Genomic DNA, 27,370 nt, shown 5'->3' with positions numbered 1-27,370 from the left:
TTTTCCTATGTGGAACCAGTCTGTTGTTCCATGTCCAGTTCTAATTGTTGCTTCCTGACCTGCGTACAGATTTCTCAAGAGGCAGGTCAGGTGGTCTGGTATTCCCTTCTCTTGAAGAATTTTCCACAGTTTATTGTGATCCACATAGTCAAAGGCTTTGGCATAGTCAATAAAGCAGAAATAGATGTTTTTCTGGAACTCTTGCTTTTTCAGTGATCCAGCGGATGCTGGCAATTTGATCTCTGGTTCCTCTGCCTTTTCTAAAACCAGCTTGAACATCTGGAAGTTCGCGGTTCACGTATTGCTGAAGCCTGGCTTGGAGAATTTTAAGCATTACTTTACTAGTGTGTGATGGAGAAGGCAATGGCAACCCACGCCAGTACTCTTGCCTGGAAAATCCCATGGACGGAGGAGCCTGGTGGGCTGCAGTCCATGGGGTCACTAGGAGTCGGATACGACTGAGCGACTTCACTTTCACTTTTCACTTTCATGCATTGGAGAAGGAAATGGCAACCCACTCCAGTGTTCTTGCCTGGAGAATCCCAGGGATGGGGGAGCCTGGTGGGCTGCCATCTATGGGGTCACACAGAGTTGGACACTACTGAAGCAACTTAGCAGCAGCAGCGTGTGAAATGAGTGCAATTGTGTGGTAGTTTGAGCATTCTTTGGCCTTGCCTTTCTTTGGGATTGGAATGAAAACTGACCTTTTCCCATCCTGTGGCCACTGCTGAGTTTTCCAAATTTGCTGGCATATTGAGTGCAGCACTTTCACAGCATCATCTTTCAGGATTTGAGATGGCTCAACTGGAATTCCATTACCTCCACTAGCTTTGTTCATAGTGATGCTTCCTAAGGCCTGCTTGACTTCACATTCCAGGATGTCTGGCTCTAGGTGAGTGATCACACCATCGTGATTATTTGGGTCGTGAAGCTTTTTTTGTACAGTTCTTCTGTGTATTCTTGCCACTTCTTCTTAATATCTTCTGCTTCTGTTAGGTCCCTACCATTTCTGTCCTTTATCAAGCCCATCTTTGCATGAAATGTTCCCTTGGTATCTCTAATTTTCTTGAAGAGATCTCTAGTCTTTACCATTCAATTGTTTTCCTCTATTTCTTTGCACTGATTGCTGAGGAAGGCTTTCTTATCTCTCCTTGCTATTCTTTGGAACTCTGCATTCAAATGGGTATATCTTCCCTTTTCTCCTTTGCTTTTCGCTTCCCTTCTTTTCACGGCTATTTGTAAGGCCTCCTCAGACAGCCATTTTGCTTTTTTGCATTTCTTTTTCTTGGGGATGGTCTTGATCCCTGTCTCCTGTACAATGTCATGAACCTCTGTCCATAGTTCATCAGGCACTCTATCTATCAGATCTAGTCCCTTAAATCTATTTCTCACTTCCATTGTTTAGTCATAAGGGATTTGATTTAGGTCATACCTGAATGTTCTAGTGGTTTTCTCCACTTTCTTCAATTGGAGTCTGAATTTGGCAATAAGGAGTTCATGATCTGAGCCACAGTCAGCTCCTGGTCTTGTTTTTGCTGACTGTATAGAGCTTCTCCATCTTTGGCTACAAAGAATATAGTCATCTGATTTTGGTGTCAACCATCTGGTGATATCCATGTGTCATATCATATCCATGTCATATCATATCATGTCCATGTCATATCTGCTGCTCCTGCTAAGTCTAGTGGTACATAATATTGACTTGAAATATTTTTATTGACTCATCCATGGTTTCAGGGCCCTTGGCCTAGTCTCTTCATTATGGAATTCCCCCCAAAGTTTTATCTGTTAGTTTTAGCATCCACTGATGATCCATTATCTCATTAGGTTTACAAAATGGTGACTTTCTATTAATAATTCTATCATTCTTTTTACATTCATTAGCTGGAATTCTTCCATAAAGAATAACTTTTCCTCATCCATTATTTGATTTTCCTGAAATAGTTTGTACAGGAAAGTTAAGATAAATGCTTGATCCCTTTTATGTATTTTTAATTTTTTTGGCTATAGTTCCCTGACTAGGGACCAGGCCACTCCAGTGAAAGTGCTGAGTCTTAACTACTGGACTGCCAAGGAATTCCCTCTTTTTTGTATTTTTATAAATTGCCTGAACTCCTTTGTGGAACAAGGTGTTACAAAACAAAGGGGAGAAGGGTAGGCAGAGTAGTGAAATGGAAAGAGCACAGGCCTTGGATTTGGACAGCATCCTGACTTCATCACTTCCTAGCTGTGTGACCTTGGGCCAGCCTTCCGAGCCTCAATTTCCTTAACTGCAGATTGGGGATATTGCTCCCCGTTTCCCCACACCTTCAGTAGAATCATTTCTCAGCCTAGATCAAGCAATTCCTTGCACAGGAAAATAAAATATTTTATTCATTGTGGAAATTTTAGAGGATGCAGATAAATATAAAGAAGAGAATACTAAAAACTCTGAAAAGCATTTAGCACATGATTGGCATATAGGCTTTTTTTTAATCTTTATCTATTTGGCTGTCTTCATTGTGGCACACACAATCTTCTTTGGGACGCGCAGGGTCTCTAGTTGTGGTGCGTGGTGGAGAGGACTCTGAAGTGTGGAGGCTCAGTAGTTTCGACAGGCAGGCTTAGTTGCTCTGAGACACGTGGGATCTTAGTTTCCCTATCAGAGAGCGAACCCGTGTCCTGTGCATTGCAAGGCAGATTCTTAACCACTGGACCACCAGGAAAGTCCCTATATCAGTATTTTTGACAACTCCAGCTTGACTCTCAGGCTGCCCTGTGTCGGCATCCTTCTGGAAGAGAGTAAATTTAAGCAGCCGTGACTCCAGCCTCAGCCTAAGAAAATCCTAGCAAGAGAGAGAGAGGGGAGCCTTTGGGAGAGAGCAGGAGGTGGACTCCTCTGTTCTTATTTCAAGAGCTAGTGAAGTTAGACAGACCTGCCACAAACTTGCAGTGAGATCCTGGGAGAGTCACAAACCCCTGAGCCCTTTTCTCACCTGGAAGCTAGAGGTTGTCAAGGCTGACCTGCCAGAGTCATTGGGAGATTCCCATGAAATGTTGATGTGGAAACGCCCACCTTGGAGACAAGTGGGAGGTGCTCAGGAAATAGGGGTTAGCTTGATCTGTCTGATGGGGGCTCAGAAAGGAGGTTTCCTTTCTGAGCCCCCATCAAGTGTAAAGTCGCAAGTGACTCTTGTCACTGAAGGGCTGTGTAAGGTCTGGCTTGGAGTCCAGCTCAAAGTACTGTGTGAACTGGGTAAATGTCTTCCCCTCTGGGGCTTGGGTTCTTCCCTTTGCGAAATGGCTACATTAGGGGTCCAAATCCAAGCCCCCGGGAGCAGTCAGGTAGCAAGTGAATGAAACGGACGAGGCATTGGGACAATAGCAGGTGGTGGAGACTGTGGTAATCTGCTGGACTTGATTTACCTAAGAGGGGCTGCCTGCTGATGGTTGCAAAACGGACTGTGAGCCCAGGTGGCCTGACTTTTAAAGAGGCAGGAAAGTTCTATTTTAAATTTTATTCTTCCTGTCTTTTTTTAATATATATATATACATTTTCTTTTTACAAACCCTTCTCTCTGACTTTCAATAGATCTCAGCAAGGGAGCTGCTGTGTTACGTAGGAAACTCCGACCCAGAAGCAGGTCATCTATGAATGGTTTAACCCCAGTTTCCCCACCAATGTGCGTTGTGTGACAGGTGAGAGGGTGGCTGCCTTTCCGGCTGTGCCTCATGTCCCAAGGACTTTCCCTGACCAGAGGGGCAGTGGAATGTGCCTCCCTGTATTTTTAATTTTAAATTCAAAATTTAAATTCAAGTTATTTGAGATATTTAGCCACACGTATAGACTACACAAAATGTAAATATAAACAAAATGTAAAATAGGGTTAAGAGCATGGACTCTAAGAGAACTTCATGCACCAGCTTTACCACTTAACTGTATGACTTTGAGCAAATCATTTAGCTTCTCTGTGCCTCACTTTTCTTATCTGTAGAATGGGGCTAATTATTGCACCTACTTCACATGATTGTTGAAAGGGTCACGTGAGCAAGGACAGGACTAGGCTGAGGTTACTAGAATGAAGTTAATGAGGAACCATCATGGATGCAGAATTTAAGGGGAGCACCACCGAAAAAACTCAGCAGCGCGTGGGCTTCTCATTGTGGTGGCTTCTTGTTGCAGAGCACAGGCTCTAGAGCGTTTGCGCTTCAGCATTTGTTTAAGCCTTCTGGGCCTTAGTGTGCAGGCTCAGTGGTTGTGGCTCATGGGCCTAGTTGTCCCACAGCATGTGGGATCTTCCTGGACCAGGGATTAAACCCATGTCTCCCGCCCTGCATTGGCAGGCGGATTCTTTACCGCTGAGCCACCAGGGAAGCCCCACATGTGTCTTTCTGAATTGCGATTTCCTTAGGGCATATGCCCAGTAATGGGATTGCTGGGTCTTATGGTAGTTTTTTCCCTAGTTTTTTTTTTAAAGAATTTCCATACTGTTCTCCATGGCTATATCAGTTTATATTCCCACCGTGGCTTTATTCTTAAAACATGATGATGCACAAAGAGAACACCCATTCCACCTCCAGGGCCAGTGGTTCAAGGGTAAGAGAGAGAAAGCATTCGGCTTTGTTCGCTGTCATATCCCCAGCGCCTACCATGGTGCCTCACACATGGGTAAGATCTTAATAAACATTTGTTGAGTGGGGGAAATAACGGGATGACACATGTCAAACCTTAGAACAGTGCCTGGCACCCAGGAGGTGCCTCAATAAAATAATAATTATGTTTGAGAAGATAACAATGTCATTGTCTGTGGGTCCTATTCTGTCTTCAGACCAATGGTGAACTTGGTATGTTTGACACCCAGAATGTATCTTTTTTCCCCCCAAGATATCAGATTTTATTTTTCATTAACTTCTTTAACTTATATTTTCCAGTAATTTTTCAAAAAATATTTTCATTTTTATTGTAATATAGTTGATTTACAATGTTGTGTTAGTTTCAGGTGTACCACAAAGTGATCCAGTTGTACGTATACTCATTCTTCTTTTAGCTTCTTTTCTCATATAGGTTATCACAGAATATTGAGTAGAGTTCCCTGTGCTATACAGCAGGTCCTTGTTGGTTATCCATCTTGTATACAGTAGTGTGGGTAGAATAGATCATTTTTTTAAGGCCAACATGACAAGATTATCTTCAATAATAATCATGAAATAAAACATAATAATGGCAGAAAAGCAACAAAAATAGTAAAAACTGGCTTTTATTGAACCTCATATATACACTCAGACCAATAAAATTTTTAATAAATTAAAAATTGTAGTACAAAGGGGAACAAAGTAATGGACTAATAATTTTTGGTTACATTATTTTTTTAACAAAAAGGGACATACACACACACACGACAAAATGCCTCCAAAAGAGGCAACTCATGAAGTTTAGAGAATGGTTTGCACAGAGAATGACAGAACTGCAGTAACAATTACTGTTTTACCATCACTGTGCTATCACTGTTGACTTCAAATCTGCTGTTCAAATGCAGGGACATGGGAACCTCCCTGGGCATCCGGTGGTTGGGTCTTCGCTTTCCAATGCAGAGGGTGCAAGTTTGATCCCTGGTCGGGGAGCTAAGTTCCCACATGCCTCACAGGCAAAAACCCGAAACATAAAACAGAAATACTGAACTTCAATAAAGACTTTAAAAATGTAGATAAATGGAGGGACACAGGGACATGAACACTCCTGATGTGAGCTCCAGTGATGCTGACCTGCTATGAACTCTCACCTGAAGGTGTATGTTGGGGCCAGTTATGTAACTGGGGATTCTTCAAGTTAGCGTCCATGTAGAATGCATTATTTATGAAAGGTTAGGTGATAAAATGTCCAAATTTGAAGCATATATATATATATAATTTAAGTTAGACCAATAAAGATCTCTTCAGGAGGGAGGGTTTTATCACCAAGGACATTGTTTAGAATTGCCAGGGCATGGTGATAATAAAAGCGGACGCACCCAGTTTCACTAACGTTTTAAACCTCTCTACAGACAATGCATGCCTTATGTCTTGCACACGGAGGACTGGCCACCACCCTTACCTGATTCACCTCTTGCCTCAGGCCATCAGTTTCCTATCTCTGGCTGAGACAGTCTCAAAGTCCCTTCCAAAGCTGACGTTGCACTACTTTCTAATTCTGGCTCTGCAAGCTATTTCAAGCTATGTGACCCTGGGTAAGTCAGGTCCTCCCTCCAAGTCTCAGTTTCTTCATCTGTAGGGGAACAGTAACCCCAAGCCATGTCTTATCCTGTAAGAGCTCAAGGAGATAGTGTGAGAGAAGACTCTGTAAAGAAGGAGATGCTGCACACAGGTGGCAGGTACCCAGGTGGCAGACCTTGATGACAAAGGTGACCATGTTCCTCCAAAGTCATAAAGGAATTGTTCTTAGATTGAGGATCTGAGATAGGGGAAGGTTATCTAGTGGGTGCTGGACTTCACAAATCACTGACAGTGACTTTTTCCTTCCAGGAAAAGGCTTGATCCTCTTGGCCCGGAAGCAGGGGGCTGGTTACAATGACCCCAGTTCCTCTCTTGCTGTATTACATCCCAGCTGGAGGGAGCAACTTCCCTTCCAGGGGAAGGTGGCCAAGGCAGAAGCAGGGTGTGAGGAAATGCTGATGCCGGCTGGCTCTGAAATTAGCTTACCTGCTTGTTTAACCATTTCTCCAAAGAGAATGCAAGTTCCTAGAGCAGGGGTTGACAAAAAAAAAAAAAAAATTTCTTTTATTTCCTGAAGAGCCAGCTAGTAAACATTTTAGGCTTTCTTGGCCATATGGTCTCTGTTGAGACTGCTTGACGCTGCTGTTGCAGTGTGGAAGCAGCCCTAGACCATACGTAAACGGAGCGTGGCTGTGCTCCAATAAAACTTTATTTATGGATCCTGGAATCTGAATTTCACATAATTTTCACACATTATAAAATATCCTTTTGATTTTTTTTTTCAGTCTTTTAAAGATGCAAAAGCTGCTCTTAGCTCATAGGCACATAAAAAGAGGCCAGATTTGGTCCACAGGCCACTGATAGTTTACCCACCCCTACTGGGCAGAGACCCTCTGTGTTTTCCTCCACGGTGTCCTCAGTGCCCAGAACAGTGCCTGGCATATAGCTGCCCATTAGTATCTGTTGATGAGCCTCTGCTTACTCTCTGCCTGTTGTCTCCAATTCCATCCCCATCTCTAGCTACTACTGAATCTCCCTCTCCTGCCAGCTCCCATCCGCTGTAACCAGCAGTGAGAAGCTTCTGCGTCTCTCTGCCTTCCCACCCCTGGCCCCATCTCCAGGTCAGTGGAGGATCCCACTAGCTAATTCTCCAGTAGCCCTGGGACTGTCTCATCTGGATGCTCCCATGTCTCCTCTTCTCTGACTGCCTTTGGCCTCATGTTTATTTCTCCAGCATCCAAAATCTTTTTACTAACAAGGCAGGATCTAGGGTTAGTTTTTTTTTTTTTTTTTTTTTCTGAAAAAGAAACAACTGTATTGAGGTATAATTTAAGTTCCATATTTAAATTGTACAGTTCAATGACCTTTTTAAAAAAGCTTATTTTTAAATGTACAACAGGCTCCAAGACAACTTCATTCTAGATATGGGTGGCAATAGATGTTATGGCAAGGAACCCAGATGCTTAAACAGGAATGGAATTGAGGATCACTTCAATGACCTTCATTAAACTTACCTAGCTGTGCAACCATCACCACAGTCAAGTTCTGTAACATTTTTATCTCCCCAATAAGATTCCTCTTACTAATTAACAGTGATGAGTCCCATTCTTACCCCTATGGTCAGTAGCTCAGTTGTATCCTATTTGTGTCCATGTGGATTCCTCTGTCTATGGAATTTTCTAGGCAAGAATACTGGAGTAGGTTGCCATTTCCTTCTCCAGGGTAGGGTTAGTTTTTGTAGCAGCAGCTGGCCCACTGGTTTCCGGCGCACTTAAACTTCTAGCCCTGGGAATGCAGGATTTGCCTGTACCACCTCTCAGCCTTCACCAGGACCAGAGAGCAGGCCAGTGCCACAGCCCTTGGGAGAGTCCAGGGCCAGCTGGTTGAAGGTTGAGGATCTTGCTCCAGGCCTTGGAGATGATGCCCTGGGTGTGGCTGCTCCTGGGGCAGCCCACACACCCTCAGTTTGGTACCTCCTGGGCAGGCACAACATCAATTAGATCCCTACAACCACAGCTGCTTTGCCTTCCTGGCCAGGAAATTCCATCTTCCAGATCATCCGGGAAAGGGCCAGAGGTGGCTGATTGGTGTAACTTATGATCAAGGTCTTTAGCACAACTTGATCAAAGGAGTTGGTTCATTTGGCCAGAAACCTGTACAGCTTGACCAACAGCCTTAGGTAGATGTCCTGGCTTTTCGCCTCATTCTTTACCAGCCTCTTGATCACAGTTATGGGAATTCCTTCAAGCTGAAGCCTCTTCTTACATATTCATCTCACACCAATGGAGAACTCACCCAGTGAGCTGCCGAAGCCCCAGTCTATTGCCCTCCTCCTACTTTTCAGGGGCAAGAATTTGGAGAGAAGAGAGAGAGTCTAGGATTGTTACATACCCTTTCCAGTGAGCACTGATCATGTAGCAGACACTGCACAGGCATTTTGTCCCCTGACTTCACCTAATAACTCATAACCACTCCTATTTTACAGATGTGGAAACAAACTCAGATGTGTTAACTGAAATTCTCAGTCAGGCAACTAGGAAGCGGGCAAGCAGGGGTTAGAGGCCAGGTTGGTGTGGCTCTATTCACAAGCCTATTTTGAGGGCTTGCCATGTCTGCCATGTCCAGCGAGTATCAGTAAACAAAACAGAAAAGTCCTACCGCATGGAGCTTTGTTCCTAGTGGGAGAAACAAACAATAAACCGGTAAATATACAATATGATTGTTGGTAGAGAGGCATGCCATGAAAGAAAGGTGAGTGATACCATTGGGACGTCCCTGGTGGTCCAGTGGTTAAGAATCCACCTGCTGATGCAGGGGACAGGGGTTCGATCCCTAGTCAGGGAACTGGATGCCACATGCCACAGTGAAGACTGAAAACCCCGTGTGCCACAGCTAAGACCTGGTGCAGCCAAATAAATAAATATTTTTAAAACGTTTAATTATCCAGATTTAAAAAATAAGCTGTCATAGCTGATAATGATGATTATTTAAATGCTGAGCCAAGTTCTGGTTAAAGGTAACTACCATTATGATCGTTCCCTGCATGCTGTTCCACCTGCTGCCAGGAGACACATGTGCCAAGACCTTCCCCTACTGAAAGGCCAAGAAAAAAATAATGACAGACTCCCTTCCTGAGGCAGGGAGCATCTAGAACCTGCACTCTTGAACATTATAGCAAGCTCATGGCCAGGCTGCAGGAGAAGGACCTAAAACCAGGTGCTCAGCCCCTATCAGCTCAGACCACTGCTCCAGGCCAGAATAACCTCTTCCACAGGGAACAGACTAAGAACCTCACTTGTGTCCAGCACACACTTATGAGTCATTCATTTAACAAACACCTCAAGTGACTGCCCAGAACAGCCTGTTTTCATCCTATTATGAATAGTAATCATAGCTAGCATTTATCCACACCCCAGAGTGTAGCATTTCAGAGCCTGAGAATAGATTGGCTGCCTGGATCCGAGTCCCAGGTTTACTGTGTTGCAGCCAGATGATGTTGCACATATCATTTATCCTCGCTGAGCGTCTCCTATGTGCCCGGCAGTGTGTCAGGTGCCAGGAAAACAAGAAAGAGCCAAGAAGAGCCCATTGCTGCCCTCTCACAGCTTACTGTCTAATTGGAGAGCCAGATGTTAATCAAGTAATCACAAAAACAAATGCAAAAGTGTACCTTGAGGTATACTTCCCTGGAGGAGAAGGCAATGGCACCCCACTCCAGTACTCTTGTCTGGAAAATCCCATGGACGGAGGAGCCTGGTGGGCTGAAGTCCGTGGGGTCGCAAAGAGTTGGACACGACTGAGCGACTTCACTTTCACTTTTCACTTTCATGCATTGGAGAAGGAAATGGCAACCCACTCCAGTGTTCTTGCCTGGAGAATCCCAGGGACGGGGGAGCCTGGTGGGCTGCCGTCTATGGGGTCGCACAGAATTGGACACGACTGAAGCGACTTAGCAGCAGCAGCAGCATACTTCCCTGGTGGCTCAGACAGTAGAGAATCTGCTTGCAATGCCGGAGACCTGGGTTCGATCCCTGGGTTGGGAATATTCCCTGGAGGAGGAAATGGCAAACCACTCCAGTATTCTGTCCTGGAGAACTGACAGTGGAGCCTAGTAGGCTACAGTTCATGGGGTCTCAGAGAGGTGGACACGACTGAGCGACTAACACTTTCACTTTCATACCTTGAGGAGCACTCAGGAGTGGTGTCCATTGTCCACAACAGGGAGGTAAAGAAAGATGTCCTGGAGGAAGTGACTGTGGAGATAAACTGGCTTGAGGAAGATGGAAGACAGTTTTAAGAACAAAGAACAAGGTGCTGTGGCAGGGGAACTGCAGGAAAGTCAGTGTGGCTGGAGCCTGGAGAGAAATGGAGAAAACTGTGAGCTGAGGCTAAGCAGGATCAGCACATTGTAGGCTACAGATCGGTGTCTTGGTGTCCACAGCTCTCTGCTGAGTGACCGCAACATCCCTACTACAGTGATGGCAAGCTGACCTGCCCAAGCTCCCAGGCAGGGCCCAGGTGGCCTCTGTCCCCTCCCCCACCCTCCGCTCCCTTTTCCATCATGACCTGCTGCCTCTCCAATACTTTTCAGAGGACACAGGAAATAAAATATTCACAGGAAAGCACAATCACTACTGGATCCTTAAATTGAGATGATGCACTTGATAGGGAATCCTTTCGTGTAAGAAGGGAAAGGACGAGACCAGCAGCTCCAGGAAGGGGGCAGACTGAAGGCCAAATCATTCCGGTTTTCCCTTCACCTACACACCTCCCACTCATCCACCTCATTTTCCTCCCCCAGTCCTTTGTGCTTATTCTCTGGGTCACAATGTCTCTTCCCAAGTTTAACTTATTTAAACTGGCTTGCAGCCAGATATTCGGCACCTGTGTGCAATCTGTTCTGAGCCCTGAATAGGATGGCTAGATTTAGCAAATCAATGGAATACCCAATTAAATCTGAATTCAGATAAACAACAATTTTTTAGTCTAAGTAGGTCCAAATATTACAACGCTATCCCTGAGCAGCAGGGACTGGGGTGTCAGAAACTGGTTCCGGTCAACTGATAACTAACGCTGGTGATAATAACAGGTGCCAACACTGGCCCAGGTTACCTCCGGTTTGGCCCTCATCAGGGAAGTAACCAAGTGAGTGAACAAGAGAATGAACTCTGGGCCCAGACTAGCAGGGTTGTCTTTCAGCTCTGCCATTTTCTAGCTGTGTAACCTTGGAGGGACCCAACAAATGAAATGCTTAACTTCTCTGTTCTCAATTTCATCATCTGTATATTGCAGTAATAACAGCACCTACTTTATAAAGATGCCGTGAGGATTAAATGCATTTACAGGTAAAGTGTTTAGAACAGTACCTGGTCCACAGTAAGTGCTGTACTAATGTTAGCTGTGATTATTTATCTAATCACACCAGACCAAATGTAAACTCCATAAGAACATGGATTTTCTTTTGTTCATTGCTAGGAGTGGGGCTGGTTTACAGTACATGCTCAAGAAGAGGGCCTGGCATGTAATATATACCCATAAATGTTTATTGAATTAAATCTAGTCCTCAGGATATACCGGAAAGATTGGAATCATGATTCCCTTTTTACAGATAAGGAAACAGGTTTAGGGACCCGAAAGGAGTTTCCCAACGTTAAGCAGGTAGCAAGGACGGGATTCCAACCCAGATTTGTTAGGTTCCAAAGTGTTTTCCACTCAAAACTCAATTCACTTCAACAGTTGAGGTGCTACCCTTGGAAAATAAATAACGGGAGCATGTGGATTCAGGAGAAACCTTCACTGACTTTTTTTAAGGTCCTATAATCTGTTCCCGACCTGCTGTGTGACTTTGGGTAAGTCACCCCATCTTTCTGAAGCTGTTTTATGATGTGTAAACCAGGAGGTCATAAGTTGGTGAAGCCTGATCAGAAGAAAGCTTCTGATAAACAACCCTGCCTTAGAATAGCTTTGCAAATGGCCATTCTTCCCCCTCCATGAAACCCACAAGCCCATCTCTACACTCTTCCAGGTGTGAATCTCACCACACCTGGACTCTTAACACCCCTTTAGATGGAGGCTGAGTCTCTCCAGGGGGGATCCCTCTCCCTGGCCTCTTACTACAAGTGCAGCCCACGTGTCGGTGGATCCTGGGAGCCTCCCCAGAGGGGGCACAAAACCCAATCAGCCCAGAGCCAGGTCTCCAGCTGGAGAGATTCTGGAGAGACTTGGCTTGAAAAGAGCAAAGCACGCATATTAAGACATCAGTCTGGAGGTACTGTGAGCCCTGATGGTGGCGAAAGAAGATCCGTACCCTGCCCGGAGCTGGGGCGCAGGGGATCCCAGTGTCGGTTTGGGGTGGGGGGTGGGTGGGATGCGGGGAGTGTCCTAGGGCCTCGCAACAAGGGGAGTAGGGCTCAGGCTCCTTTCCTTTTCCAGCTTCTCCCTGGGTCAGGCCTAGGACATTCGGTGTGACTGGGAGTGGGGCGGGGGGGGAGGGGCGGTTGAGGGGAGATAGGGGAGGTAAAGGGAATAAGGGGGTACAGGCCCGCTGGAGAGAGAGGGGGCATCTGGGAAGCTATTCCAAATGAGCTGAGTGTGGGGAGACCGGGGGCCCTGATGAGGTTTGGGCCCCGGGGACCGGGCTTGGGAGGGAGGAGCCAGGAGGGCCTCTCCTGGGCGGAGCGGAGCGTGGGCCGGGGGCTCACGGTGGAGGCGGGGCCCTCACTCCCCGCGTGGCGGAGGCGGGGGTCCTCCCTGGGAATGCCGCGCCGCGGGGGCCGGGGCGGGGCTACACTGGCCCCGCCCCCTCGCGCAGGTAGCCAATGGGCGCGGCGGCGCCGGGTGACGGAGGGAGCCGAAGTGCTAGTGCCGCGGCGGCGGCGGCGGCGGACGGCCCAGCCAGAGCAAGAGGGTCTCGGCGGGGAGGAAGGGGACGCTGGGGACGCTGAGCGTGGGACCTCAGAACCCAGGAGGCGGCGCGGCTCGGGCCGCCGGTGGAGCACGGGCGGCCCGGCTGCGGCGCGATGCCGCTCGCCCAGCTCAAGGAGCCCTGGCCGCTCATGGAGCTGGTGCCGCTGGACCCGGAGGTGAGTGAGCTGGGCGGGGGACGGGCGCCGGCGGCCGGCAAGCCCGAGTCCCCACAGGGGCGGGGCGGCCCGCGGCGCCGCTGTAGCCTGGCGGGCGCCCGCGAGGACGCGAGTGCCCTCCGGTCTCCAGCCTCGTCTCCGGCTCCACCCCCTAATGCTCCGGGTGTGTGTGCGCGAGGGACCGCTCTGCCAAGCCCCGAGGAAGCCCCTTACCCCGGAGAGCGAATCCCGTGCTGCGCTTAGATCTGACCCCCGCCTCACCCCACACATACCTGGGACCTGTACCCGGAGCCGTCGGAGGTTCCTTCATTAGGGCAGACGGACCAGGGCTGGGATGCCAGATGTCTTGGATTCCACAAGAGACGAGGGTCATGGGACCCCCCCACCCCAGCCCCCTGCCAACTTCTTGATGTCTCACAGCGGCCCTACCCCAAGAGCTCCCAGCATCTCCGCTGCTGACCTTAGAAGGATTTCCTTCTTGATCGTCGCAGTTGTGGAATTTGGGGTGACTCTGCCCGTCTGGGGCTGAAACCCTTGGTTTTCTTTGCTCCAGGCTAGGGTCAGAGGACGCCTGTGTCACCTCTCCCAGGCTCGGGAGAAGAGAATGGGGAACCTTAGACCTTTGAGAAAATTATTCCTGGAGATGAGGAGGTCCTTGGTTCCTGCCCCCTCCCATGGGAAGGGTTGGGCCTCTAGGGAATTTGGCCTTTGCCTGCCTAGCTTCTCCCAGAAGCAGCTCTTGCCTTCTGAGGATACTGTGGTTTAGGCCCTAACCTTGCAGAAGGCTCGCTCTTCCTGTGCCCACCAGGGTCAAGGTCAAGACCTTGAACCGGCAAATGGACAAAACTTTCCCCTCAGCCTCATTATGGGAAGGACAGTAGGTGATACTGCCTTTCCAGGGGGATGTGAGGATATGAGGGAGACGATGGAAACCTCAGAGAGCCTGAGACCCAAAGTGATTTTCTTGTGGCTGGGGCTCGGATCCCTCCCCACTTAGATCCCCTCCTCTGCCCTCTCTTACCTGGGGCAACCACCAAGTGCCCTGCCCCTCAGGGCCGCTGGTTGGGAGCTGAGTGAGGATCCTGGGTCCCCAGCACCCGGAGTGTGCTGCCCCTTTAAAGGGATGGTCACCGCTGACACTGGCTATTGGAGGGTGGGCGCGGCAAGATTAGGTAACCAACCTGAAGGCGCAATTTGGAGTAAATTGCTCTGGGATCCCTGCCATGGGGTTTTTACGGGCCCTGCACAGCTCAAAAGTTCTCCCGCTGACTCACCCTCTGAACTGAGGAACACGGCCCTCTGCAGCCCCTATCCACGGGCTGCCCACCCTCTAGGACTGGGGCACAAGGGGTTAGGGGTGGTGCTCAGAGGTAAATTCCTTTGTCCTGGCACACCCTTGAGACCTAGGCCTCCCTAGAGGAAGGTGGACTGGGAGAGGCCAGGGAGGGACTTACCGTGGGTTATATTAGTTGGGAAGGCAGACACCCAGAAACTTGATTCCCAGTCCAGGGCACTGCTTCCTGCTTCTCTTTGGGAAATCCTGAGGCAGGGACCAGGTTTAAACAGGAAACTCAACTCAGTTTTAGTCCTACTGCACCTGAACTTTGAGAGGAAAAAAGACGGCTTATTTCCCTGGTTTAGGGGGGCTGTGATTTCTACAGGAGCTTCACCTCGGATTCGCTGTGTGACCCTCAGTCAGTCCATAGCCTCTCTGGACCTCTGTTTCTCCACTGGCCAGGGTTGGGTTCTGGCCTCTGCTTTCTGGGCCTGAGAGGGTGCAGAGCCCTAAGGAGTGCTGCCCATTTTCCTCCTCCCCACTCCATGGAAGTGCCAGGCGACTCGGTGTTATTGTTTGGGTAACAGGAGGCATGGGGCAGCCAGGGCACGGGTTGGGCGCAGGTTCTTACTGGAGAACAGGGCCTCGCTGTTCTCAGCCCAGGTGACATGTAAGTGATACAGTACCCTGACCTGCAGGTACAGGCTCCTGGCCGGGAGGGAGGCAGGCCGAGGGGCTGGCAGGGCGTTTGGCAGAGGCCTGGGATCTGCTCTCCCTGTGACGCTGCCGAGAATGGGCTGCTCGGAGGCAGGGCCTTGTCTGGGGTGTGGCCCAGGTGGAGCCACCCCACTGGAAGTGTGGGTGAGGATTCTGCCGGGGCCTCCCCCTGGCCCTGCTGGGCTCAGTAACCGTGGCCGCAGGCCCGGCCTCGCTGTGCAGAGCTTTGCTCTGTGCCGTCCACCCCACTCCGCCAGTGTGGCCTTATTAAAGTCAAATAATTCTCCAAACAGCTTCTCAGGGCAGAGAGTATTACCCCTGTCATATGGAATAACTGAACTCAGTGGGACCTGGCCTGTGAATTAATGTCAGAGTCAGAATTAGAATCCAGATCTCTCACTGTCTTCTACCCAGTAGGCGGAGGCTTAAAGACAGGCAAGAGCTGGGGTCAAGCCGGCCAGGTGGAAGGTACTCCAGGAGAGGCTCCGGATGTTGGCAGACTCTCCTGTCCAGCCTTGGCTGAGGGCTAGTAGTGCCAGCCAGCCCTGGCACCTGGCCCCCAGCTTCCAGCAGTGGGCAGGGTTGCCAGTGCTGGGCTCTGAACCCAACTCCTGGGGCTGCTTCCTGCCTATGGGGCACGTGCTGTCTTTGTCCATCTGCTGCCCGGCTTCTCCAGATACTGCCCTGGATGCTTCTCTTCCCAAGACAGAGCGGCTTGGGTGGGAAGGAAGGATGCTTATTGGAACCCATCTCTGACCTTTGGGGAGGGGGCACAATGGCCTGGAGGCCCTCGGTTGCTGTGCCCATGAGTATTGCTCTCTGAGGAAGCGGGAGGAGAGTGAGTCTCCATCCTCTAAGGGGCCAGAGGCCTTTCCTGTACCAGACTCGTAGACAAGGTCTTTCATTCAGTTTTCTGCAAGGTCAGTATCATTGTCCTTATTCATTCATTCAACAAGTATTTATTGAGCACTTACAATGTGACAAGTACTTCTCCAACCAGCAGGGTGCCACTGTGAACAAGACAGACCTGCCCTCCTAGTACAGGTGAGGAAGCCGAGGCTCAGAGAAGTAATGAGACAGACACATTCAGAGTGAGTGGCTGGCAGAGCCAGCATTAGGGGCTCTGTCTTTGTGGCTGCAGACCTGTGTTCTTTCCACCCTCTGTGCAACAGTCAGTCCGGAAGGGCAGATGCGCCCTGTCTTCCCAGGACCCCGGCTTTCAAGGGGAAGGCCACCTGTGGTCCTCTTTGCACTCCTAGTGCTTTCTCCGGGGCCGCCCATTCCCCGCAAGAGACCTTGTGCATCAGTTCTTACAGGCCTGGGCGTTGCATGAAGATGGTACCCAAGCCAGACCCCGGGACTGGAGGCAGCCAAACAGGCTCCCTGAATCCTCCAAGATACTGCTCTGTAAGCGCCCACCTCTGGATTCACCCACCACCTCCTCCTCTCTCTCACTGGGGATTCATGTGACTCTGGGTCATAGCCCCATGTGTCACCTGCTAACAGGCTGCAGTTAAGTCACTCAGCTCTTCTGAGCCTCATCTGAAAAATGGGAGGAATAAAACCTACTCTGGCTTCCTTGCTCGCTTTGCTGGTTTGAGGTTTCATTTGACAGGCTATGTGCCAGACCCTGAGCTGGGTGCCAAGGAGACAGTACTGGACAAGCCGTGGCTCCTCCCTGAGTTAATCTGAGGTTTGCTCGGTGCTGTGAGGCCCAGAGGAGGGAGGAAAGGACTTGAGGCTGTATGGACAGAGGAGAAGACATTTAACTGAGTCCTCCAAGAAGATCAGGAGTGTACTGAAGTGACTGGGCAGGAAAGATTTTCTTGGTAGAAGGAGCCACCATGCAAATGCTTGGGGACAAGCTGATCTGTTCAGGGTCTCAGCTTGTTCAGTTTAGCTCCAAAATAGGGATAGTAATAATGGTGATTGTTTGTGGACCAGTTATATGCCAGCTGTACTTTTTTTTTTTTTTTAATATTTATTTAGCTGTGCCGGATCTTAGTTGTAGCACTTGGGATCTTTAGTTGTGGCATGTGGGATCTGACCAGGGATCGAACCTGGGCCCCCTGCTTTGGGAGTGTAGAGTCTTGGCCCACTGGATCACCAGGGAAGTCCCTGGATGTATGTATTTTATAGACACTATTTTGCCTGCTTCTTAAAGCTACCCAGTGAGGTACTTTACTTTTATCCCCATTTCACAGATGGGGAAACTGAAGCTTTGAGAAATGCAGTAACCTCAGAGTTATGCAGGTGATAACCCACAAGGTCAGATTCCAGAACCCACATTAATCACCTGTGGGAGCTGGAGATGATGGCTTTGAATGCCATACCAAGGATCTGGGACTTTATCCCACAGGCAGTGGGAAGCCATGGAAGAGTTTGAGGCCTGGTACCTAGAAAGTTCTCAGTAAGGAGTGAGTGACCAGGGGAGTCTTACTCAAGTGTGATGATTGCAGTTGAGTTTTAGGAAGGGTGAGGGCTTAGAATGGGGGAGGCTGGCGTGTAGGCCCTTGTTACCATCCGGGGTTATGTCAGGAGTCTGCAATGCTGGGTGAAGTAGAACTCTGTCTACGAAGGCCTCACGCCTCCTCCTCCCCTCAGGCCTGGTTCCGCCCAGTCCTGCTTCCCAAGCTCCTGAGAGAGAACACGTATGATGGGGCCTCAGAACACTGGCCCCTGGGGAGGATTAGGGGCATTAAGGGGGTTCAAGGGGCAGGATGTCCAGGGACTGGCGGGGAGGGAGTGCTGCTCCAGGAGCAGGAAGATTATATAATGGGGAAAGCACAGCTGTGCCCGCTGCTGCCAACAAGACTGCAGCTGCCCTGTGGACTTGGCCTCTGGCTCCAAAGTCCTGGGTCTTCCTGGTCTCTCCACACTCTTGCTGTGCATGAGGGCTGGGGACTGCTCCTTTTAGCTTCCCAGCGCCCGGATGGGGTAGGTTACTCACCTCATATCACACAGGAAAGGGGTGGTATACCCAGGGTGGACAGCACCCAGTGGAGGGCGAAGTCTGGGGTCTGGAGGACTGCTCAGGGGCCAGCTGCCATGCCTGCCTCTCTGTTGCCCTGGCTGGGCACTGGAGCCGGCTCCTCTTCCTCAGTCCTCTTGAGCACCTCCTGGTGTCAGAGACCGGATTTTGAATCCCCACTGAGCAGTGGTATGGCCTTAGGTGCCCTCACTAGGCCCCTCTGCACCTCAGTTTCTTTCTCTGCCAAATGGGACCCAGGCCTACCTCCCAGGTCAAGAGGGTTTAATGGTGCCCCAGGTGTGAGGCACCAAACTCAGTGCCGGCGTGCAGCAGAGGCTCGGAAGAGAGCAGCTGTTAGCACCAAAGCCTCATCTCTGCCTCCCAGGATTCCCCATTTATTAGGAGGGGCTCCCAGGTGGCACTAGTGGTAAAGAACCTGCCTGTCAACGCAGGAGACCTAAGAGACGTGGGTTCGATCCCTGGGTGGGGAAGATTCCCTGGAGAAGGGAACAGCAACCCACTCCAATACTCTTGTCTGGAGAATCCCATGGACAGAGGAGCCTGGCAGGCTACAGTCCATGGGGTCACGAAGAGTCGGAGACAATTGAAGTGACTTAGCACGCATGGCCCATGAGTCAGTAGTCCCTGCTTTGTGATAAGTGGTAAAATGAAGGTTCATAGGGAGTAGCAGTGATTCTGCAAGAATGGAGAGGGGTCCCAGAGCAGGCAGGGCCAGGGCATTTCTGGGCTGGGCACTCTCCCAGACTTTGTGTCCTTCAGCCCTTGCATCAACTCTGGGAGGTGGATGTAAATACCCATGTTACAGATTGGGAAACTGAGGCCTCTTGAGTTGGTTAGTTGGCACACACCCACAGTCCTTTCCTTCTCACTGGGGGAGGTGGCATTTGAGCCAGACCTTCAAAGATGAGATGTTTTCTAGGCAGAGAACATGGGAGGGGTGCCCAAAGCAGGCTGCCTGAGTTGGGGCGATTGCAGGAGGCTTGAGGCCTGTGCCCTCCCAGAACTCCCGCCCCCGCCTCCAGGGCCCCTCTAGCCACTGGGAGCAGCCAGGGGCTGGGGCGCCCCATAGGGTCTGTCTTTGCTTTGTGCCACTCTGGTAAGTTCTGACAGTGTTCCCCACTCTATCCTCTCTTTTCCAGAATGGTCAAGCCTCAGGGGAGGAAGCTGGGCTTCAGCCATCCAAGGTAAGGCCCAGGCCCTAGCACCGGAGCTAGGGATCGTCAAGGGTGGAGTGACTTTGCCTGGAGTGGACGAGGAGGGAGGCACTGACCTTGTCCCGCCCAGGTGTGAGGCCCCCTGGGGCAGGCAGGCAGCTCAGCCTGCCTTCTCTGAAAGTGAAAGTGAAAGTCACTCAGTCATGTCCCACTCTTTGCAACCCCGTGGACTATTCAGTCCATGGGATTCTCCAGGCCAGAATACTAGAGTGGGTAGCCGTTCCCTTCTCCAAGGGATCTTCCCAACCCAGGGATCGAACGCCGCATTGAAGGTGGATTTTTTACCTACTGAGCCACCAGGGAAGCCCAAGTCCTTCTCTGGTGCCACCGAATGCTCGAGGCAACCCCATATGTCAGGATTACTCACTTCAGCCTTCCAGTTCTTCAGGTGAGTGGACTATGGCCCAGACAGGGTCAGAAGCCAGGCTAGAACTCAGGTTTACCTGTCACCGAGACCAGGACGCTTCCTCTGTTTATTTGCTCATGGTGGCTTGGCTGACTGTATTAAGAGGGTGAAGGGCTGATGGGAGAGGCTCAAGTCCACTGGCTCTGATGAGGGCATGGCACCTGGCGCTGGAGGGAACCTGGTGGCCTGCAATCAAACCAAGGCCTAGTGCCTGGCACGTGGCACACAGGCCGTTTCTCAGGGCTCTCTGCTCCCAGCCCCAGGCCGGCTCCCTGGGCTCTGAGCTCTCTGGTCCCTTGGGCTCTCCCTTCAGCTCCCCAGGGCCTGTTGCTGGTTTTGAGTGTCAACAGCACTGCGAGGCTGGGGGACAGTCTGGCCTGGGCTTTCTCATCACCATGCTGGGAATGACCTCACCCAGTTCTCAAGGTGCTGTGAGGTCGCAGAGCTGCTGGCTGGGGAAGGGCTGTGGAAGCCGCCAGGCAGGACAGGGCGTGAGTTCTGGCAGTAGAGCTGACCTGAGTTCTAGTCCTGCCTCCACCATCGCCATTTGACCTGAAGCTTCTCCCTTCTGAGTCTAGTTTCCTCAGCAGTAAAATGGGAATAATGGTACCTGCCTCCTGCCTCTCAGAAGTGACTTGAAGGACAAATGGAAGAGCAGCTGCCTGGCACACAGTAGCTTTAGCCCTGGCAGCCTGAGTGCCTGGCCGTGTTGCTCAGCTCCACTGCCTGTTAGTGGCCGCGCCCTTCTGGCCTGGGTCTGCCTAGGTATCAGACCATAAGCCCGACCTTTGAGATGGACCGAGGGCTGGTCCTGATGTTTGTCTTGACTCAGCCTCCTAAGATAAGGGAGCCGAGTTTCCTGGGGCAGGGCAGGCCAACAGAAGTAGGCTCCCACCCCCTCCTCTTTTTGTTACTATGGCAACCTTGGGTCATCAAAGGCCAGGCCGAGTCATGTGGACTGGGCCCCTTGACATGTCTCAGCCTCATGTGGGAGAATCTCTTCCCACCAAGTAGCTGCCCCTGGTTGCCTTGTAATGAAGGGACTGTAGGTCTCCAGTGAAGATCCAGATGTTCAGATCTTGGGGCTGTAGTTCTAGGGGTTGCAGAGGTGCCTGCAGCTTTGAGGGAACTGGTGGTGAGTGCAGCTTCTCACCTCAGAGCTAGAGGGGCTGGTTAAGAGAAGACAAGCACTTACCTAGGTGGACAACCTACATTTGATCCCAAGTCTGTGACTCCTTCCTGCTTCTGGAACAGCAGATCCTGGGATGGGAAGGGAGACGAGGCTGGACATGGATGGGGCAGAGAGAGCCTTGAATGCCATGTTAAGAGAAAGAAAGTGCCATACCAGGAGCTTTGCATTCGGTTCTCATAACATCCTCAGAGGTAGAAACTGTTACTCTCCCCATTTTACAGATGAGAAAGTTGAGGCCCAAGGCCAGATCGCTAGTGGGCAATGAAGTCAGGTCTTGCTTGACCACAGAACCCACATTCCTCCCAGCCCAGGAAACACACTGAGTGCTGAAGAGGAGGAGCACTGCGTCCCTGTGAGCTCAGTTTCCATCATTACTTGGCACCTGCTCATTCACCTCTGTTGCTGCAGAATCTTGTAGCATTCCCAGTGCCCACTTTTGGGCTCAACACACCAGGGGGCGCTCAGCCTGTGGTCAGAACCTCATCACTTTGTGCAGTGGAAGGAGCTGGTTTTATCTTTTGCATCATCACATGTTCATGGCACTGGGAACCCCAAAATGAAGTCAACACCCCACCTTTAGGGAGTTCTCAGCACTGGGGAAGGGTGGTGATGAGAAAGCTGTGTGGTGGATGCAGTGATGGGGAGGAACAGGCTGTGGGCACATAGAACCTCCATTCAGTGCCAGGCCTGACAGTGGGCAGTGAAATATACCACCTGCCTACCTGCCTCTCTGGGGCATGATGAGATGAGCACGTCCCAGGGAACCCAGTAGCATCCACTCTCAAGGTTGATGGTGGACCAGATGGACGGGCACTGCTGTGTGTGGCAGAAGAGGAAACGTGGGCTGTGGGGCACCAGGTCACCTTCCCCACAGAGCTGGCATTTGCCTGGGCCTCGAAAGCCGGGATTTGGGCAGCTGGAGAGAGAAGTGGCCCTTCCAGGGGGAGGAGAGGCCTGACTTGGAGGAGAGGCAGGCTCTCTTGAGTTCAAAATCCTGCGCCTCCTTCTTATTTGCCAGCTGACCTTGGGCGAGTTGTTTTACCCCTCGGAGGCTGCGATGCCTCTTCTGTAAAAGGAGACTAGAGTCCACCCATCAGGGCCACCCAGAAGGAAGGAACGTGATGTGCATAAATTGGAGCATCCAGCAGTGTTTGAGACATCATATTGGTGTTTAACGCTTGTTTATTTGATCCGTTTCAGGCAGAAGAAGGGATTGGGGTTTTAGCAGCTGTAGAGAGGACTGCAGTCTAGGATGAGAGCTCCCCGTGTGCACCTGGTCCTTTAGGCATGCTGGGGCTCCATTCACCCTCCCTCCCTTCCTGGAGGTGGATTGGGCACCCCAGGCCCCCTCCCTGGCTATCTCCGGAGCTGGACCCCTTGGAAGCGCCTGCAGGTCTATTTTGAGAGCTGAGCGTCTCCCCCCCTCCCCTCCTCTCTTCCTGTTTATGAAACCCTGATCCCTCCCGGATCCCTCATGCTCCCCTGGCTGGAGCTCAGGCAGGATGTGATTGTGGACTTCGGGGAGCCTTGGGAGTCTCAGGTGTTCGGGGGGGAATTTCCCTGGGACTGGCCGGGGAAGGCTCCCCAACCCTCCACCCTCGCAACACCTGAGACCCGTGGACTCTTGTCCCTTCAGCCTGCCCAGAGGAGACCCTGCAGCAGTAAGAAAGCCCTTGCCGTTCAGGGAGTTCTGTTTACCACATCCCTTTATCTCTGTGGCCCATTTTTGCTTCTTGAAACAACCTTTTGAGGGTGCGAACATTTTACAGAAGAAGCTGAGGCTTAGATAGGGAGAAAGGGTTGCATGGGAACAAATGAGTAGACGGGTCTTAGTTTCCCACCCTGCCCTCCTGGCCTCAGGCCTCTTTTCCGTGCTGGTCTCTTTACACGGAGTGTCTTTTTTCCACCTCTCTGCTTGGCCAGCTCCTATTGATCTTCAGGGTCCAGCTAGACTGTCGCATCTTCCCAGATCTTACCCCGGGCAGAGAGTGAGACCCTATGGGCACCTCCAGCACTTGGCCTGCACTGTTGCACGCCACGCTTCCGTTTCGTTATTGTGTATTTGGGGGAGCTGCCTGAGGACAAGGCTGGAGGCTTCCTTAACACGTGCGCCTCCTAGTGTCTGGCTCCTGGCCTGGGGACACATAGCCGGGGGCCCCGTAGCGGTGAGTAACGTCCCGAGGGGAGGCAGGCTGGTGGGCCTCGCAAGGAGGGTGATGATGAAATGCTTCAGCCTGTAGGCTTCGATTTTGCCCCAAGCTCTCTGCCTTTCTAGCCATGTGGCCTTGGGAAAGTCACTTTCTGTCTGAGTCTGGTTTCCTCTTCTCTGGAATGGGATGACCGCACTTCCCTTGGAGTAGGACATCTGAGCCTGGCAGAATCCACACCAATAAAAGCTGAAGGAAAGAATGGCTTCCTGCAATAAATGCTCAGTTAAGAGGCACAGTTCTCATTGTCACTGCATGCCAGTCCTGGCCTCGGGCCCAAGGCCAGCTGGCCTATCAAGGAGGCCTGGAAACTGTGGACCCACTGCCCAGAGGCATGCTGGGAGAGGCGTCTGGGGATGTTTGCCCCATGAGAGGGGGCACCCCTGGGAGGCCCTGCAGATGCTGCCATCTGGGGGAGGGGCTGTTGATGTCCGTTAGGGCCAGAGATCAGCAGGTGGGCTTGGGCTGCAGCTGCTGGAGGGAGGCCCAGGTTGGGGACCCTACAGGCCAGGGATCAGGCAGGGAGTGTGGTAACGGGGGGCAGAGGCGGGTGGCGCTCTGGGCTTCTCTCCAGCTGCCTTGTGGGAGGAAGTAAATAAGAGGAAGTATCTATGGGGGGAATGGGGCCACGACCAGGGGGTGGGGTCTGGCACTGTCCTCCCCGCTGCTGCCACCAGAGGCTCCCAGGCCCTGCACGCACCCCTCCAGAGCAGGCAGTTTGGAGACAGCGTCCTTCCTATTGCCCCTTCTTGTACCCTGCCAGCCACGGAGAGCCTTCTTTGCTTCTGAAGGGTACAGGGGTAGTGAGGAGTCGGGGCGGGGGCGTAGCTGGTACTGGACCAGAGAGCTTTGGGGCTCTCAGGGCAACCCCAGACCCCAGGTCCTCCAGGAGAAGCTGGAGTACAACGAGAGGCCTCAGTCTAAGGAAGTATCTTGCCCAACAGCCAGCAGGCCCTCCTCAGACTGCTGTCAGGGGCTCTGTGGGGACTGGAAGGGGAAGTTCTGTGTCCGTGGGGGCGTTTCCACATAGGGCATGTCTGTGGAAATGGTTTCCGATCAGCGGACTCTGTGCATCTGTGTGTGTCAGTTCCTGTGAGGGTACTGGGTGAGTGATGTGGTGAGGCCATGTGGCAAAGGGCCGGGCCTGGTCCCCCCTGCCCCACGGCTACCTGTGAGGTCCATGCCTTCTGCACCGTCCCCCCCCACCGCCCCCACCTCAGGGCCCTGGGCGGATAGGCTTCTTCAGGGCAGCGCTGAGTGCGGTCGTGCCTGCTCTGTGGGCTGCCATTTTGGGTGGGCCCAGCCATGGGAAGGTCACCGCAGGGGGAGGAACGCCCGTGCTCTGGGCCAGACTGTCAGAGGTGGTGACCCTGCTGCCTTTTGCCCCCCATTCTCTCCTGGAGGTGTTTGCAAGTAAAGGGTGTCCCCTGTGTGGCTGCCGCCTCTACTTGTGACTTCTGTCTGTGTCCGGCTCTTCTTTCCTTAGGATCAGAGAAGACGAGGAGAAAGGTCTCTCTGCATCCACCCTGGAGTTGTGGGCTTGGGGTCTACGGTGTCCCCTCCTCCGCAGGGGAGCCTTACCCATGTTCTGTCCCTCCTCCCGGCAGAGGGGGAAGTGAGAAGGAGGGGGTCAGGGACCCTGCCTTCTGGGCCAGGAAAGTTGCAAAAGCAGAAGTGAGGGGAGTAGCCAGGCTCTCTGGCCATAGGCGTGGGACCCACCATGCAGACCCCAGCAGATTTCCCCAGGGCTGAGAGAGACTCACGCCCCTGCCCCAGAAAGGTGAGCAGAGGCTTGGCCAGCCTCCAGCGGTGTCTGTCACCAAGACTCTGCGCCAGGAATGGGTTTGGGGGTGGCTCTGTGCCCTGGGGTTTCCGGGTGACTACCTCTGTCCCCAGGGACGGTTCTCAGTCAGAGGCAGACCGAGCGGTGGAGACTCAGACCTCAGGATGGGGCAGGTCGATGTTGCTGTGTGGTCTTTGCCCTCCCCAGCCCCTCTCTCAGCCAGGTTTTCTGCCTGTCCCACGTACTGGGTTCCTCTCAGGGGCCTGATTGACCTGCAGTTTTTCGTGACTGCAGCTTCTGTGGCTGTTCAGGCTCCCTCAAGGGAGGCGTCTCTGAGGGTCGACATCTAGAGGCAGAAGTCCCCAGACTCTCCCTGGTACTAAGGGAGGGGCCGGGCTTGGCTCGGCAGGGCATCGCTCTGGCTGACTTGCCCGCCCTCCCTTTCCTGGCCCCTGAGGCCTGCTGACCCCCGGCCAGGCAGGGCCCAGAGAGAGGACCTGGGTTTGAGCAGGCTCCGCCACCAGTTCACTTTGAGCCTGGGTGAGTCGCTGTCCGGTGAAGCTCAGTTTCTGGTTCCTGAAGTGGGGCATGACAGCTTTGGGATATCTGTCTGGGTCAGGGTCAGAGTCATCAGATTACACTCAGCAGACATCCGTCTCCGTCTAGTGACTTGATCCTGGGCCCCTCTCAGGCCCTGGCATAGGACGGAAAGCCCAAAGAAATGGAATTCCTCAGAGATGAGTCGGCCACAAGTACCAGACTGCTCTCTCTCAAGTGCTGGGGTTTTGCAGATGATGTTCCCCCAGGTGGACCAGCAGGAACCCAGAGCTCTTGCCCTTAAGTCCAGGGTCTGACTCTCTGGGTGCCTGTGTGTCTATGTGCCCTGGGTATCTGTCAGCCTCCTTGGGCCTCACTGACGCTGGCTGCCTCTGACTGCTGCCCACTTGCTTCTGCTGTTGAGTTCCTGTCTGTCTCCACTCCATGAATGCCTGTCTTTACCTGTTGGGTCCATGTCACATAGCTGGGTGCCTGTTGGGTCGTGTCCCTTCTGTCTCTGCCTGTTGAGTACATTCCCCATCTGTCTCCACCTGTTGGATGCAAGCCCCCATCTGCCTCTGCCTGTTGGATCCCCATCTGTCTCTGCCTGTTGGGTACATGTTACCATCTATCTTTGCCTGTTGGAATGTGTGCCCCCCATCTGCCTCTCCATGGTAGATATGAGTCCTTGTCCACTTCTGCCTTTTGGGTATGAGTCCCTTCCTGCCTCCTCTGTATGTTGGGTACATGTTCCCATCTGTCTCTGCCCATCGGATGTGTATTCTTCCCACCTCCTTCCTGTTGGGTGCATGGCCCTGTGCATCCCAGCCTGCTGGGCACGGGGACTCTCCTACCCATCTGTTGGATGTGCGCCTTCATCTGTCTTCACCTGTAGGGAGCCTGCCTCTGCCTGTTGGTTGTCCCTCCTCATCTGCCTGAACATGTCTGGTCCCTGTGTCTGCCTGTTGGGCACCTGTCTCCTCCTCAGCAGCTGGCTTGGCATATGGGGCTTTCCCTCTGCAGGCCCACAGGGAGGATGGGGAGGAGGGCCAGAGGGCAGCCCTCCGGCGATGGGGAGGGTGGGGGAGAGAGAGGAAGGGAGGTGGTAAGGGAGCTGGGAAACCACAGGCCCTGAGTGATTGGCGGCCCTGGGCTGGCCCAGCCCCCGCCTTCACCCTGCACATCCGCCTTGGGCCTGGCCACCTCCGCAGCAGCCCCGGACGCTGCCTGCTCCTGCCATGGTGCCTCGGCCCAGCCGGGCGCATGGAGCAGGATCCCAAGCCGCCCCGTCTGCGGCTCTGGGCCCTGCTCCCCTGGCTGCCCAGGAAGCAGCGGCCCAGGATCAGCCAGACCTCCCTGCCTGCCCCTGGCCCTGGCCCTGGCCCTGGCCCCAGGCAGGACTCGGTGAGTGTGCCCAGCTGTCTGGGCCTGGCCTGACGGTGGCCCCTGGAACAGGTGCCCTGGTAACCAGTTTGGAAACAGCTGGCTCTGGGTTCTCCTTGCCCATGCCTGACCCTCCTGGGTGACTAGACCCTGTCCAGCCTTGCTTCCTGGGAGAGTGAGGAGGCACTTCCGGGTTCCAGGGTGGCATCAACAGATTGGAGGGAGAGCAGAGGGGTTCTAGAACATCTGGGACCTGGCAGGAGTTTCTAGTAGACTTGTGTGAAGGAAGTGTCAGAGGGTGGTGCAGAGAGTCCCAGTCTTACTCCCTCAACCTCAGGCTGACACTTACTGGGATGCTAGGGGGAGTCTGAAGTGGCGACTTTGTGTTCTTG

At 52.1% G+C, this 27,370-nt stretch overlaps 1 protein-coding gene and 1 long non-coding RNA gene across 6 annotated transcripts in view; one reads left to right on the top strand and one right to left on the bottom strand.

Annotated features, from left to right (window-relative positions):
* Window positions 1-5,219: 5,219 nt before the first annotated feature.
* On the bottom strand, window positions 5,220-20,135 carry LOC139178341 (uncharacterized). 2 transcript variants are annotated; one of them, XR_011562764.1, is made up of 5 exons: window positions 19,838-20,135; window positions 18,215-18,383; window positions 14,726-14,873; window positions 9,860-10,544; window positions 5,220-6,714 (listed from the first exon to the last, which is right to left on the bottom strand). It is a non-coding gene; the product is annotated as an uncharacterized lncRNA (long non-coding RNA). The 2 variants fall into 2 exon arrangements; XR_011562763.1 differs by having other exon boundaries at window positions 5,220-10,544; window positions 19,838-20,126.
* RPS6KA1 (ribosomal protein S6 kinase A1) overlaps window positions 13,056-27,370 on the top strand; it is a 37,939-nt gene continuing 23,624 nt past the window's right edge. Inside the window, exons 1-2 of one of the 4 annotated variants that reach the window (XM_019980560.2) lie at window positions 13,056-13,271; window positions 19,396-19,440. In XM_019980560.2, the coding sequence (XP_019836119.1) occupies window positions 13,209-13,271; window positions 19,396-19,440 (108 nt within the window). In that variant the 5' untranslated portion in view covers window positions 13,056-13,208. Of the gene's footprint in view, window positions 13,272-19,395; window positions 19,441-24,815; window positions 25,056-26,787; window positions 27,000-27,370 lie in introns of those variants that run through there. The other 3 variants (XM_070775979.1, XM_019980570.2, XM_019980552.2) reach the window with 3 other exon arrangements.

This window comes from Bos indicus, chromosome 2 (assembly GCF_029378745.1).
Source record: "Bos indicus isolate NIAB-ARS_2022 breed Sahiwal x Tharparkar chromosome 2, NIAB-ARS_B.indTharparkar_mat_pri_1.0, whole genome shotgun sequence".
Lineage (NCBI taxonomy): Eukaryota > Metazoa > Chordata > Mammalia > Artiodactyla > Bovidae > Bos > Bos indicus.
Note: the sequence above shows the minus strand (reverse complement) of the source record. Positions and strands in the feature narration are given on the sequence as shown.